We start from the raw sequence: 15,278 nt of genomic DNA, 5'->3' as shown, positions 1-15,278 counted from the left end.
TATTACTGTTTAAATACACCAATTTTTCTCCAATTTTAATTTTTAATATAAATTTTATTTTATTTTTATTAAAATACATAAATTTTAATACTTACTCGATTTTTAACACCAACCTCCATTTCCTCTGAATTGAATATGAAATTATATATCTGAAATATGTTTACAACGTCATATTGAAGCACCTCAAATTCAATTTTGAAAAAATACGGGTCGACGTGAAAAATCGAATAAATATTAAAATTTATATATTTTTAATAAAGAATTTAAAATTTATGTTCAAATTTAAAATCGGAGGAAAATTGATGTATTTAAACGGCAATAACCCGTATCACTAATAGTGTATCTAGTATAGAAGATGATCAAAGTGGAAACTAATTAATAATTCCATTGCTCCAAAATCAGGGGATCTGTATGGGAGTGAGAAGCTGCAAGGAGTGAATGACATCGATATCCGGCATGTTGAGCGGCGGCAGAGAGAAATGGCTGTAGGTGGAGCTCCCTCTCCTCATCTCCTGCATGGTCAGAAGAGCCGCCACCGTGTTCCGGAATATTCCATCTCCGGGCACCGCCACCTCCCTGTCGGGGAAGGCCACCGACGGCGGGAAGACCGATTCTATGGTGGTCTGGCACTCCTTGACGAGCTTCGAGATCAAGTCGGTGGTGAAGAAGGGCTGCTGCAGCACCTTCTGGATGAAGGGCAGCCGCATGACTCCGCCGCTCCTCTTGTCGTATTTCTTCAGGATTTTCGCCAGTCCTGTGTAGTTGATGTTGCTGTAGTTCATTAACAGAACCATCTCGCCGTGAAAATTCACCATGTCTTTCCTAATTCTCCCCATTTGCTCCGTGAATTCCGCCTCCGATGCATCGCTGCCGTTGGGGCCCCATTTCTCCATCACTTTCTTTATTCTATGCGGCAATTCCTGCATCAATTTTTTTTTTCCCCAAACATTTGACTACTCCTCGATCATCGTCTAAATTAGGTTAACTGAATGACATTTTATCTAAATCAAACAGATCCTGAAGCAAACGGAATCAATACCTAGAAATGAAATCAAAAGCAGAAAAAATGGAGAGAGACCTTATGGCGAATGACGAAATCCTCTTCCTGCTCGATGAAGAAGGCATTGAACTTGTCGATCTCAGCGTTGAGCAAATACACGAACTCCGCCTCCGCCCCGCCGCAGTGCCGCGATCCATTCGCCGACGACGAGATCAATTTCACCAGCTTCTTCAGCCTCTTGTACGACAAGTACTTATCCCGCCACTCCGGCAGACTCTCCTCTGTCTGCTGCTTCAATCTCTTCCCAAACTTCATGATCGATCGAGATTTCCTCTGCGTGTGTGTGTGCGTGAAGAAGGGAATTAGGTGGCTTTATTTGAAAAGGATAGAATATCTAGAGAGCATATGCTTGGCGTGATGAAGTGGCGTTTAAAAAAAGGTATAGAAGGCCTCTGAATTCCCAGCATATTCGTCTCGCTACGGTCGTTAATGACTTTTTATGACTTAATCAATTTTTTTTCTTTCTTAATTACTTTCTAATTAATCTTAAATTTCCCTACACCGACTCCACATAGCCGCATTTTAGACGTTCGACATAGTATCATTTATATTATTAAAAGTGTCATTTGTAAAATATTACTGACGAAAGTGTCAGTTGACTCGATTCGCATGGTACATTCGTAGTGACGAGAAACCAAACTAGTTGCGGAAATATTTGGATCTTATATGCCGGGAATAATTCAATAAGTGCTTATTTGGATAATCATATTTTAATTAGATGGTCGTTAATTAGAATAAGGATTTAGAAGAGAATGATTCCTAGGAATCTCCCACGGGAATGGAAAATTACTATATATGTGTGACTTGGGATTCACAAGTGGGAATTCTTATTGCCACGTAGCCTTTTTGGAGTTGGGAGGGTATAATGGGAAATTTAAGAAAAAAATTGAATGTATTTATTTAAAGGGATTATAGCCAAAAAATACACGAACTTTGATAAAAGTTGCAATTTTCACCTGAACTTTCAAATTAGCCAAAATATACCTGAACTTATATTTTTTGTTGTAAATTTCACCTGAACTTGCAATGATTGAACTCCGTCGAGGTGAAATTTACAACAAAAAATATAAATTCAGGTATATTTTGGCCAATTTGAAAGTTCAGGTGAAAATTGCAACTTTTATCAAAGTTCGTGTATTTTTTTGCTATAATCCCTTATTTTTAAACGATAAATAATTGGACGAACAGAATTGAACCAAAACGGCGCCGTTTTACGTTATCCGAAATTCTTCTTTACGCAGTTAAACCTCAACTAAAACCCTCACTCCATTCTTCCAATGCCTGAGCAGCAAGAATGGCTGTCTCAACGAAAACCACACGAATTTCTCTCTGTTTCGAGCATTCAAATCCCCAATTTTCCAGAATGCCCAATTCTAGAAGTCAGAGTTTTGTTCAGATAATCTCGAGAAACAATCAATTTTCGCTCAGGAAAAGCCACCACAATTCTCTTCTAAACTCGAGCTCATCCTTCGCTGCTGACCCCAACTCGTATCTAACTCAGCTATGCACTCAAAGCGAGCTGAATCAAGCCGTGAATGTTCTTGCTTCTGTGGGGAAAGAGCTCCCAACTGATATAGAGGAAGAAACGTTTGTATCTTTGGTAAGGTTGTGCGAGTACAAGAGGGCGTCTGATGAAGGTTCGTTCATCTACTCTCTGGTGTCGAATTCGATTACTCATCTGAGTTTAAGACTCGGGAATGCGCTCTTGAGCATGTTTGTGAGGCTGGGGAATCTGGGTGATGCGTGGTATGTATTTGGGAAAATGGAGGAAAGGGATTTGTTTTCTTGGAATGTGTTGATTGGTGGGTATGCAAAGAAGGGTTTTTTAGAAGAGGCGATCGAGTTGTATGGGAGGATGTTGTGGCTTGGTGGTGCAGGGGTTAGGCCTGATGTGTATACCTTCCCTTGTGTGTTGAGGGCTTGTGGTGGTTTGGGGAATTGGGAGTGGGGCAGGGAGATCCATGGCCACGTGTTGCGTTTCGGGTTTGAGGCTGATGTTGATGTTGTCAACTCTTTGATCACTATGTATGTCAAGTGTGGAGACTTGTGGAACGCGAGGATGGTGTTTGATAAGATGGATAGGCGGGATAGGATCTCGTGGAATGCTATGATCGCGGGCTACTTTGAGAATGGCGAGTGTTTGGAAGGGCTGCGGCTCTTCTTTTCCATGAGGGAATGCTGCTTCCATCCGGACTTGATGACCATGACTAGTGTGATTTCAGCGTGTGAGGTCTTTGCTGACGAGAAGCTTGGGAAGGCGGTTCATGGATACGTTGCAAAGATGGAATTTGGGGATGATGACTCTGTAGGCAATGCATTGATTCAGATGCATTCCAGTTTTGGAAGGTTAAGTGAGGCAGAGAAGGTTTTTGCTGGGATTGAGTGTAAAGATGTGGTTTCTTGGACTTCAATGATCACGGGTTATAACAACAATGGTTTTGCCAATAAGGCTGTCGAAACTTATAAACTGATGGAGCTAGAAGGGGTTGCCCCCGACGAGATCACTATAGCCGGTGTGTTATCCGCCTGTGCTTCTCTTGGTTTCCTCGACATGGGAATCAAGCTTCACGAGTTGGCCAAGAAGACGGGCCTTATAGGTTATCTTATGGTCGCGAATGTTCTCATCGACTTCTATGCCAAGTGTAAATGCATTGACAAGGCTCTAGAGGTGTTCCATCAGATTCCTGATAAGAATGTAGTATCTTGGACATCCATCATTCTTGGTCTTCGAATCAATAACAGAAGCTTTGAAGCGTTGATTTATTTCAGGCAAATGAAAATCAGTCTAGAGCCGAATGAAGTTACCTTACTCTCTGTGCTTTCTGCGTGTGCGAGGATAGGAGCACTCATGTGTGGGAAGGAAATCCACGCACACGTGCTGAGGAGTGGGCTAGCATTCGAGGGTTTTCTACCCAATGCACTCCTCGACATGTATATCCGTTGTGGGAGGATAGTGCCTGCGAGAAATCAGTTCAAGACACAGAAACAGGATGTTGCTTCTTGGAATATCTTGCTAACTGGCCATGCTGAGAGGGGTGAAGGAGCACTTGCCACCGAGTTGTTTCAAGAAATGATCAAATCAGAAGTGAGGCCGGATGAGATCACATTCATTGCTCTGTTGTGTGCTTGCAGCCGGTCGGGGATGGTGAGGGAAGGGATGCAATATTTCCACAGCATGGAAACTCAGTATTCCATCACTCCAAATATGAAGCATTATGCTTGTGTCGTGGATTTGCTGGGCCGTGCAGGGAAGCTGGAGAATGCGTATGAGTTTATTGGAGAAATGCCTATGACACCGGATCAGGCTACATGGGGAGCCTTGTTGAACGCGTGTAGGATTCACAGACGAGTTGATCTTGGCGAGATAGCTGCTAAGCGTATCTTTGGGATGGATAACCGGAGCGTGGGATACTACATTCTGCTGTGTGATTTGTATTCCGACAGTGGTAAGTGGGACGAGGTTGCTAAACTAAGGAAAACAATGAGAGAGATAGGGCTCACCATTGATCCCGGTTGCAGTTGGGTAGAAGTGAAAGGGAAAGTCCATGCCTTTCTCAGTGGTGACACTTCCCACCCCGAGATGAGAGAGATTGCCGGTGTTTTGCAAGGGTTTTATGAGAAGATGAAAGGAGCTGGTCATGGTGATCCAGAGAGAAGTTTTGCAAATGAAGTTGAAGCTTCAAAAGCTGATGTCTTCTGCGGCCACAGTGAGAGGTTGGCCGTTGCATACGGGCTCATAAACACTTCCCCGGGGATGCCTGTTTGGGTTACCAAGAATCTCTACATGTGTGAGAGCTGCCACAACACGATGAAGTTCATCACCAAGGCTGTTCGGAGAGAGATTTCTGTTAGAGACACTCAAATTTTCCACCATTTCAAGGATGGGAGCTGCTCTTGTGGAGATGAGGGATATAGGGGATTGTCTTGAGTTGAGATTTACTTCCAGATTTGTAAGATCCCAAATTTGGTAAGTGGATTCAAAAGTTCAGCTTGTATATTTGTATCTGTGGAAATATGAAGATGGATGACTGCATAGATATGGAAGATGTCGAACAAAGCTCGTGTGAGGGCGATGTTCGTCTATCGTCCTTGCAGTTCAGTAGTCATCTCTGTAAAATATCTTGTAGTTCAAGAATCACATGATATATACAGACAGATTTCAGTTTACACCTTGTTCTTGAATGTGTTTCATTAATCTAAATATACTTCAAGAAATACAAATTGGATGAAAGATATCACAACAAGCTGTTATTTTACATACATTTCCACAAACCAATATGACAAACAAGCCAATAATGAATAGGAAGAAAAAAAAAGATCACACCAATTATTTTGTTAGGAGAGTTTGGGGCTCTCAACAAATAACACACATACACACATATAACCTAACCACATACACAACCTAAATCCTCACTGCTTTCTTAATCGTTTTGATGGATGATTTCATAAAGCTTTTTCTAGCTGCAAGGCTCTCATCTCCATCATTATCATCAAGTACCAAGGGTTTTCTTCTTATGCAGTCCACTCTCTTTTTCATGCCTTCCAATATAAGAGAGGGAGACGATGGTATGCGGCGAAATGCCCTGGCACTCTCTGACCTCTCAAGTCCCCTTTCCTTTCCGACTTTCTCTCTCCTAACTTTCTCATCAGGGCTGCTTACTCTTCCTGCTCCTCTACCAGGTGAAGCCGATTCCTTTGCAGTTATTTTCTGTGGCACAACTCTGTAAGGTGGGTTCTTGAATGGAGTGTTGATATTTCCCATATTTATGTCATTCTCTTTATCCTCCTCATTTGTGTTCTCATCACTCATCGTTTCTCCAACCAGTCTCAGAGTCTCTGTGCACACTGATTTCCGAGCCCTTGAATCTTTAATATCTGTGTGGGGATATATCATGTTCATCTTCTCGATCAGTTCATCTGTCCTGGTGGTCTCTTTTCCATCAGAGGTATGAGTATTTATCTCTGCGTCCTCCTGCGTGTTTTCAAGCAGAAACTGCATCCATTTCTCTATATTGCCTTTCCCACGTCGTCTTCTGCTTTCCTCATCCTCCTCTTCCTCTGATTCGTGGGGAAATGGGAACTGAATATCGTATACCTTCCCTCCATCTTCAATCTCCAGCTTTTCAAGCCTTTCTTCAACTATGTACTCATTCTCTCCAGCAACATCTTCTCTAGTTTTATCTAGATCAGGCTTCAAGACTCGAATTTTAGTAGTTTCCTTCTCACCTTCGAGTTCTTCCTCCTCTTGTCCCTCGTTTGGCAGTGGACTTGCTGTTGAAGCTCTCTGCTCCTCCTCTAAGAACTTCCTTAGTTCCTTGTGTGAATGACCAGCGGATTTGATGTCGGGCAAACACAGAAGAAGAGCGTCCATTGCAGTTTCTGCACATAAAGCACCGTTCTCTTCCATTTCTTGCTGAATGTTTAGCTCATTTTCAGGCAAACGCAGAGTGATCTTGTCGTCATCATCCTCCTCTTCAACGTCGTTCATTCTTGATCTTTTCCTCGCCTGTTCCCATTCAGGTCTTATCTGTTTCTCCAGCTCATCTCTCTGTTTATGCTTCACATGAAGTTCTCTCTCAGCAGAATCACATATTGCTTTCTGAGCTTCGAGTCTAGCCATAAGAGCACTTGCTGCCGCTTGATTCAACCTCACTTGTTCCTTATAGACGACGCTTCTGCAAAATATTACGAACAAATCCAGTTAAAGACGTTGGTTAATGCTTACTCATGGACACAAATTTTAGTTTTGAACGATCTTACTGGTGCATGGCATCTCTGATCATCTTCTCCAGCATTACCCTGTAGGAAGACTGCGACTCTGCTAGCCTACGACACTTTTCTGCCCGCCTCCTTTTCTTGACCAGCACCAGCTCCAGTTCTTGAATAGAGAGTTTATCCTCCTCAGACCTGTGCTGCAACTCACATGCTTCGTTATCTAATCTGTGTATTTCTGCTTGCATCTTTGATGCCTCCTCTCGCTGTTTCAGAGAATCTCTCGCCATGACAATGGCTTGATACGGGTTGGTTTCCATCAGCGCACTTTCATTCTCTTTCGAAAGTAGTTGGCCTTTCTTCACAGATGCTGCAATCAAACACAAACATTAAGAGAAAACATACTAATTTACTAACTAACAAGTTGGCGGTTGGCCCCTTTGCTACTAACCTACTATGGGAGTGTTGGATCTAGGCCTTCTGTTGTGATCCAGCGATTTCAACGGGGCATCAAAAGACTCTCGTCGTGTCTGAACCACTGCAGCTGGAGCCAGACCTAATCTACCTTCTGATTCCAAGAAATGTTGGGGGAAAATGTGGGAATCAACTGTTTGTGAAGCATTCAGTTCTTCACTTTCACCTTCGTAAAACAACCATGAAAACGCCCTCCGCCTGAAACACGGAAACAACAAAGAGCCTGATATGTATCATCATCACCAGATTTTGATAAAACATTAATAGTACTGATGTACTACCACAAACCTGAAATCTGAGTTAGACGAGGCGAAGATGGACAAGAACTGGTTAATGGATATGCCTACTTGCAAATCCCACCAAGGAATCAGAAATTCTAGCTTGTTATGCTTTCTTCTACAGACTTGCCATTGCAAGATTCGGAGGTTGCTTGGAACAGTCAGTCCTCCTCCTACAATTTTCAGAAGCATCACAGTTTTAAAATACTTTACAGCTAATATTATCCTAATTGTACAATCAAAGATGAGCTTAGTAAATAGAAATTACTTGAGCAAGGAAACCAATGATCGATATCCCATGCAAGAGGGGAAGCAGCATCAGCATGGAAGTACACAACATTGCCATACGGATCCACTCGAATCATTTCTGGGTCGAAACCAGCATTCCTGAGGATTTTAGGATAGTGATGAATAACAAGAAAACACACTAATTTTGTGCTTCAAGAAAATGTAGAATGAAGACATGATATGGGACAAGTGCATTGCATCATTTACCCAAGATGGTTGAGCTGTTTCCATAGGAGATTCAAGAAGATCTTGGGCTTCGTCGTGGGTTTCGCTTTGGGATCAGTCAACGGAAACATCTCATCCAATTCCTCAGCTCTTGCATCCTGCATCCCCAAATCAAATAAAAGATTGTTTCAAAATATGCCCTTGTTTGGCTAGTGAAAGATTTCTAACAAACAGCACAAATTTCCACTTAAAATCAGAATTTCAGGAGCTCGAGCTTAAACAAGTGTTTAACAATATTACAAATCCATATACTAGTAGATAATTCCCTAAGAATAAATTGCATTTGCATAGTTCAAAGCTCCAACTCTTTCTATTTTTCTTGAATTTCAAGAATAGTTATTAATCTAAAAACCCTAACCACTCCATTCAGGAAAGTTCGTACTGCAAAATCAGGAGTCCAAAGTGAAAAACACAAATCAAACAAAAAATTCAATAGAATATGCACAATTTCTCGACAAGAATAACAGATTAAGCTTCCCCTTCAATCATAAGAAACACGATGCCCATCACAATTTCCTCATTTCCAACAACGATTGAAAAAATTCACAATTACAAAATACTTTCATAATTTCGAGTTGAAATTAATCCATAAATATAGTATTTCAAAACATTACCTCTTGATGGACCAAAGCGTATGGGGTGAAAGTGTAGGGCGGGCCATGGCTGAAGGGCCCGAAACTCCGATCTCGACAAAGCTTGGCGAAGGCTTTCGGGTAGCCGAGGCCTCCGTCGACCCCCATTTCTTCCTCGGTGAACACGAAATCATTCGCCATTACAAAATCTGAGTTAGGCTAAAAACCAGAGCTACAAACAGAGTGTTTTTTTATGATGAGGAAAAGGAGAATTGAAGGTGAAGAAGATGAGAAAACTTAACGGTCGTTTCGGATTTTGTTTTTTTTTTTTTTTAAATATTATTTCTTCAACTTTTTTCAAATAGTTGGTAGCGCAACGGCTATATGCTCATAAAAATGCTACCGCTTCTCATTTAAAGCTACTGAGATTGTGGAAAGACGACTTTGCCCTTGGGGTAAAGTGATTTTGTTAATCTTTTGTGGTAGTTAAGTTATAATTGAAAATTTTGGGGGAATAAAATAATAATACTAAAACAATGATTGTGTTTTGGTATTATTTAGTTTTAAAACTTTGAAGTTAGGAAGGGGTGGAGAATAATGACGTGTAGCATTATTTTGATTTGAATGTGGAATAAAAGAGTTGTTAAAGTTTGTGTAAAGAGGCCTTTTAATTTTTGGCACCAATATTTGGAATTGTTTCTTTTATGTATATAGGGCATGCATTGTTAGGTTAGATAAGCAAAAAATAATTATTTGCTATTCTAAGTATTTATTTATTCTAGAGGTCCGAGTTATAGATCAGGCCCGATCTAAATTTATATTTCTCTCGGTGATTGTATCGCGTTTCCCCCCTTTCGATTGTTAACACCGCCTTAAATAGTAAATAGCAAAAGCCTTTTACAAATTACCCCTTTAATTGTTTAGAACCCATCTTTCACGGTCAAGAAGAAAAGATACGATAAAAAATAGAAAAATCACGGCGATTCTTTTTAATTGAATAGTGTTTATTCATATTTAATATGGGATATGGATTAAAGGATAAAATAATAAATTTATGATTATTTTATATTATTTATTTAAATAATAGAATATATGGTAAATAAAATGAGCTATGAATAGAATCACCCAATAATTCATGCAAAAAAACTTCACTTGGGCCGGTCCTTGAAAGCCCAACTTGGGAGTTGATTTGGGCTTCAAGCAATCCAATCAAAATTTAATATATAAACCTTCTTTTAGCTTCACACAAAAATGGGCCATGTCCAATTCATAATTTTGCTAGGTCAGAAGAAAAACAAAGAAAAAAGTCAATCTTTTTTTTTTTTAATTCAAAAACGTAAAATAAAAAATAATTGGTTAAGTTGATTTGGCGTTGCATGTATAAATGGACAATTTTGTATAATTATAATTGAGAAGAGGGCATGGAAATGGAATCATGGTGTTTGTAGCGTAAACCAAAGGGAATGTTGACTGCTGCAACTACATCTTGCATCAAAAGCATGCATTGGAATCAATAAATATAATTTTCAAGATTGCCCAAATTGGGTAACAAAGAGAGACAAAACTATATGGAGATGCAAACCCAAAAGCAATACCAATATGTATGAGATATCATATGGTTGATTATGATCCATTGAATATATTATTTCAATTTAGTTTACTTGTAATCATGTTGAATGGGAATATGGCCACATGGCTACAAAATCTCTCACAACTTTTTTGCACAACTAACTTACTAACACATAGGAGAGATGCTTCTTGGCAGTTCCAGTTGCAATGGAGTAAAAGCCTTCTCTTACATTACAAGGATAATTACCTTTAACCGTTCCTCAAATAACTTCTTAGTAGGAGACAGTACGGGTCTTAAGGAAAAGTTATTAAATGTATTGATAGTGAAGAAAAAATGTGGAGTAATAATTAGTACTCCCTTCGTCCCATTAATAATGACACACTTTTCTTTTTAGTCTGTCGTCCCATTGATAATGGCTTTTTCCATAAAAGAAAATTACATTCTCTCACAAAAAGTTGTGGGCTCCACCACCTTCTATCACTTTTACCCTTAAATCTCTCTTCTTCTTAATAATCGTGTCCAAAAGTAATGAATCATTATCAATAGTGGTAAATATAAGTGTGAGTAAATACGTTGCAAAATATAAAATACTCGATTATAATTTTGAATCTTCATTCTTTCATTGAAAACATTTTAGAAATTAGGAGATAAAAAGTGGTAAATAATCAAGGAGGCATACAGCATAGTGGATTTGATAATGTGTGAGAAGATATCTCGACGACTTGACTAGCAAGAGATTACTTTCATATATATATATATTGGTGTGATTTCATGATGGGTTATATATGTAAGCAATAATTTTGTGTTCTGCTTCGTGACTCTACTGGTATTTTTACACTAGCTAGATAATTGAACTCTAATAAACCTACCACTTTTAAATAATCAAATCATAATTGCTACTTCTGCAGGTGGGTCAAAACTAGTAAATTCTTGCGCAATAATAGCACCACCATCTATTTTTTATTCTAATAGTATCTTAGAAGTTATTTACCATCATCAAATTTACAAATTACATAAAATGAAAGTTCGATTTAATTTATTTTTCTCGTTAATTAACTTCAAAAAAAATAATAATAATAATCAAACTTCGATCTATATGTTTTTTGATGAGTGATAATAATTTTGAGATATTAATTATAATAAAATTAATATTAAAAAGATAAAAATAAAAATAGTTACGTAGATTAAATGTCAACATGAGTTAAATCTGTAAATGTAAATGAAAATTTAGTAGATGTTTTGTATGCCATGCAACCAACTCTTTTAGTCTTTACAATATTGTTGAATATAAAAGTCGTCAAATATATAATATAATTATATACAAAAGTATATGAATGGAGCTGTCTAGACGAACCTGCTTTTCTACTAGTCATCATCACGTACTCTGATTTTTTTTTTTAAATATATAGTAATATATATTTATAGACTTGATACCCAATCAGTTGTTTGAAATATAATTATGCACTGAATTAATACAATTTTTTGAGGGAGAAAAATACTTCTATAATAAGGAAAGTTTACTTTAGAGGATTAGCCTTAACATATAAAAATATTAATAATTGATTGATTTATTTCCGGACCAATGTGTCTTTTGGGAATAACCTCGTCAAACATTTGGATTAAATTATAAATAGTGGTCTGATCCCCAAGATCAAACATTTGGATTAAATTCATCTATGACTACAAGTTAGTGTTTATATTTTATTTATAATTTCTCAGATTATCGGCATAGAATTAAATAGAACCGAGTTTGTATTTGATATTATACTTCCTCCGTCTCAACTGAGTTGATCAACTTCTTTTTGGCACGAGATTTAAAAAATTTGTGTTTTAAGTGTGTTTGACAATAATGTGAATAAGTGATTAGATGTTTTTTGGTGCTTTTATTTATTATATATAAGAAAATTAATCAATTTAATTAAAATAGTCCAAAAATAAGTTAGTTGGGACAGATGAATATTTTCCGAACCTATTTAACGAGAAAGGGCCCAAAGATAAAGGAAATATAGTAGTATAAGAGGTGGGGAGCAGAAATTGGAAAAAAAATGAGATAGAAATTAAATTTGAAAGAAGAAATAAGAGAAATTTTGACTTGTACTAATTTGATGGATGCGACTTGACCGACCTATTGAATGAATGGACTTGGAAACCACAGCACACGATAATGAATGATTCTTGCACAGCGATTTTAATGATAAATTACATTGTAAAACTTTTAAATTTCTAGCAAAATAAAAAAATAAAAATAAAAAAAATAAAAGAACCCATAGTTGGTCCAAAAGAAACATGAAAAAGTCATACAATTCTATCTTACTTTCTTACAAGAAAAAGCCCTAAAAATCATCCATAGTGATGGTGATGCCACTATCAATGGACTTAAAATAGAATGTCCAATTAGTACAATTGGTTGGTTATTTTCACATTGAGTTTTCATTTTTGCTTTCTACCCTTAACATAAATATTGCACTTGCAACCAAGTGTAAATAGGCCAACACTAGTTTTTAATATATAAAAAAAATGTGAAAATATAGATTTTGGAAGGTAGACGAAGAAAATGTGCATGAGATAAAACAGCGAACAAGACAATAATTTGTATGAACAAATCAACGTACCGTACATGAACAAGCATTTTGGTCCGAGTTCGAATCCTAGAACGAACAAGATTTTCACCATATTTACTAGATACGTCTGTTCATGAGTTATGTTGGTTTGTTCATGGAATTTGAATTTATTGTTAGTTATTCTCCATTCTCTCAAAAAATATAATCATCCATCGAACTAACTAACTAACTATATCTGTATATATATATATATAAATGTGGACATATTAATTTTCTTTAAGAAAGATTTATGCAAAACTATAGTTCTTGAATAAAATTAAGTTGAGGATATAAAAATAGGCCAAAATTGTTGACTCATTCTTTGATTTGTGGTGATAAATTAAGTCATGCCTCACAACTAAGGTCTTTTATTTTTGTCTTTTTCCTTTCAAAATTTCAGCTTGGAACACACCAGAAATCTCTCCTTGAGGACCTCATGTCATGGTTTGGGAAATTTCATCCCAATTTCATATGCAAACGACTTAGATGAAATATAATATATATATAGGGGAAGGCTAAAATAAGAACGCTTCTTAAAATATAAATTATGAACTATTTTCAGCCCTTAGATCATCAAGATCTATGGTTGATTCATCACCTTATTGGATAAATTCATGGTCCTGAGTTCGAATCTCAAAGGTAGCAAAAAATTATTTTTCGCAATTCATGCCTTTATATAGTTTATTCATGCATGTTATACATAAAATTCATGCATTTTTACTGGTTCGTAATTCTTAAAATAAGGGTGGTTTATTGAATAACCGCCCCCCATATATATATATATATATATATAGGTGCTGACGTTTAGTTTGTAGATAAATATTCCAACCCTTTACTCGTTGACTATGGCCAACGTTATCTCTACGTCCAAAACGAAAAGGAAAATTTTCTAGTTGAATTAGGTTCAACGTTTTAAGATGTTCTATTAATTAGAACAACTGATATATGCATTAGCAGATACTTATGCATTTACAAAAAGTGTCAAAGAATTAATCAAACCCAAATCTTGGGGTTTCGTCTCTTCTTTCTCTTTTTTCCTTTTTCCCTTTTCCTTTTAATTAATTCGGTTTATATATATAAATAACTAGAGTGGACAAGAATTGAAACGATTGTTTAATTTCAAGAATATTGCGATATCGTCGATCAGGTCTAGCTGAAGTGACAAAGTGGATGCATCAAAATACTGTCTTGAGTTCAATTTCGCCTGCGCTGTAGGTAGTTTTTCCATTTTTGCGTGGGTAGTGATCCCGTCTGCGTGCGGATAGTTTTTCCACTTTTATATGGTGTAGAGGTCTCGCCTGCATGCGAGTTGCTTATTTGATTATATAATAAATACATCTTGTAATTCTAAAAAAACAAAAGAATATTGTGATATTTGAACCTTTTCGTGGTATAATCTATAAAAACTCACATAGTTTACACACTTGGTAGGAAGTAAAAGAGAAGTCGAGTGTGCGTGTGTCGACCTAGCGGAAGGTAGTTAATGCCCAAGGTCTGAAGTCTTGGGTTCGAGTCCACCACAGTGTGGTCTTTAAATTTCTTATTTATTTGTGTAATTTATCAAAAAAAAAAAGAAGTGGTATATTCTACAATTTACTCTTATTGGCTACTTTGCCTACACTTTCTTTTCCCCCATATATGCCTTTTCAGCCAAAAAGCGAGCAATCTAAAAGGGAGAGGAACATTTTTTTTTTCTTTAAAACATTATAAGTGTGACATGTATATATAATATATGTATTTATACGTACAAATATATCAAAAGACTACTCTATAGTAAGTAGTAACTGATAATATATGATTCTATTTTCAAGCGGTGTTCATATTCGGATTCAAACTTATATTTGATGCATATTTTATGCATATATTTTTTTTCCCTTTTACTCTATCATCATTGTCGATTAATCATACAAACTTTATAATATTTTGAAGACACACACTACACCATGCTAGAGTTAATTAGTTGGTGACTGATTCTCCTCCCAATTTACTTATTATTATTATTATTATTATTACAAATTGAAGAGGTAAAGTGAATTATAAAACAGAGTTAATTAAGCAGTGTAATTAAGCTCTATGCAACATGTTCGAATATTACACAAGTTCCTTTCTTTCATTTATTTTTCAGCTTTTGTATATTCTTTTTCCTTTTAATGAATGCATATATTTATACGATCGAAAAGAATCAGAAGAGCACCATGTTCTGTTGTCGAAATTAGGATTCCATCTAAATTGTTTAAATTGATTTAAGTAGATGGATATGAATTTTTTGTCAAATATTTTTTTTTATTCATACCTACAAAACATACATGACGGATAAATCACACCTAAAAAAATCAAGTGTCACACGCTCCAACCTATATAGGAATTAGAAAAATTCGAACACTTTTGTCAATTTTATCATAGACGTGAGCACAAAAAATAGTGGTGCTAATGACTATGATGGATTCAAATGTTGTGTTACTAAAATTAATAAATATTACTATCACATATATGATCCCT

The 15,278-nt window shown here is 36.8% G+C and overlaps 3 protein-coding genes across 3 annotated transcripts; 1 reads left to right on the top strand and 2 right to left on the bottom strand.

Annotated features, from left to right (window-relative positions):
- Positions 1-281: 281 nt before the first annotated feature.
- LOC131022006 (SPX domain-containing protein 3) lies at positions 282-1,462 on the bottom strand. The gene is made up of 2 exons (XM_057951349.1): positions 1,079-1,462; positions 282-920 (listed from the first exon to the last, which is right to left on the bottom strand). Exons 1-2 carry the CDS (start codon positions 1,313-1,315, stop codon positions 399-401), a joined length of 759 nt encoding a protein of 252 aa, XP_057807332.1. The 5' UTR covers positions 1,316-1,462; the 3' UTR covers positions 282-398.
- Positions 1,463-2,268: 806 nt separating this feature from the next.
- On the top strand, positions 2,269-5,227 carry LOC131022004 (pentatricopeptide repeat-containing protein At1g15510, chloroplastic). Its single transcript, XM_057951347.1, has one exon. It carries the CDS (start codon positions 2,355-2,357, stop codon positions 4,986-4,988), a length of 2,634 nt encoding a protein of 877 aa, XP_057807330.1. The 5' UTR covers positions 2,269-2,354; the 3' UTR covers positions 4,989-5,227.
- A 59-nt stretch (positions 5,228-5,286) lies between these two features.
- Positions 5,287-8,990, bottom strand: LOC131022005 (uncharacterized). The gene is made up of 7 exons (XM_057951348.1): positions 8,652-8,990; positions 8,020-8,135; positions 7,793-7,911; positions 7,535-7,697; positions 7,224-7,444; positions 6,821-7,142; positions 5,287-6,735 (listed from the first exon to the last, which is right to left on the bottom strand). The coding sequence occupies exons 1-7, from the start codon at positions 8,808-8,810 to the stop codon at positions 5,463-5,465; spliced, it is 2,373 nt and encodes a 790-aa protein (XP_057807331.1). The 5' UTR covers positions 8,811-8,990; the 3' UTR covers positions 5,287-5,462.
- Positions 8,991-15,278: the final 6,288 nt, after the last annotated feature.

Source organism: Salvia miltiorrhiza, chromosome 4 (genome assembly GCF_028751815.1).
Source record: "Salvia miltiorrhiza cultivar Shanhuang (shh) chromosome 4, IMPLAD_Smil_shh, whole genome shotgun sequence".
In the NCBI taxonomy this organism is placed as follows: domain Eukaryota; kingdom Viridiplantae; phylum Streptophyta; class Magnoliopsida; order Lamiales; family Lamiaceae; genus Salvia; species Salvia miltiorrhiza.
The sequence above is the reverse complement of the archived record's forward strand: the minus strand, read 5'-3'. Positions and strand labels throughout refer to the sequence as shown.

What these genes read in the sequence shown, in the direction of transcription:
- LOC131022006 (XM_057951349.1), bottom strand. Translation starts at nt 1,315, where the DNA reads ATGAAGTTTGGGAAGAGATTGAAGCAGCAGACAGAGGAGAGTCTGCCG. An exon ending in ATTTCGTCATTCGCCATAAG is followed by an intron (nt 921 to 1,078) that starts GTCTCTCTCCAT and finishes AAATTGATGCAG; the next exon opens with GAATTGCCGCATAGAATAAA.
- LOC131022004 (XM_057951347.1), top strand. Translation starts at nt 2,355, where the DNA reads ATGGCTGTCTCAACGAAAACCACACGAATTTCTCTCTGTTTCGAGCAT.
- LOC131022005 (XM_057951348.1), bottom strand. Translation starts at nt 8,810, where the DNA reads ATGGCGAATGATTTCGTGTTCACCGAGGAAGAAATGGGGGTCGACGGA. An exon ending in TCGTCTAACTCAGATTTCAG is followed by an intron (nt 7,445 to 7,534) that starts GTTTGTGGTAGT and finishes TCCGTGTTTCAG; the next exon opens with GCGGAGGGCGTTTTCATGGT. An exon ending in ATCAGAGATGCCATGCACCA is followed by an intron (nt 6,736 to 6,820) that starts GTAAGATCGTTC and finishes AATATTTTGCAG; the next exon opens with AAGCGTCGTCTATAAGGAAC.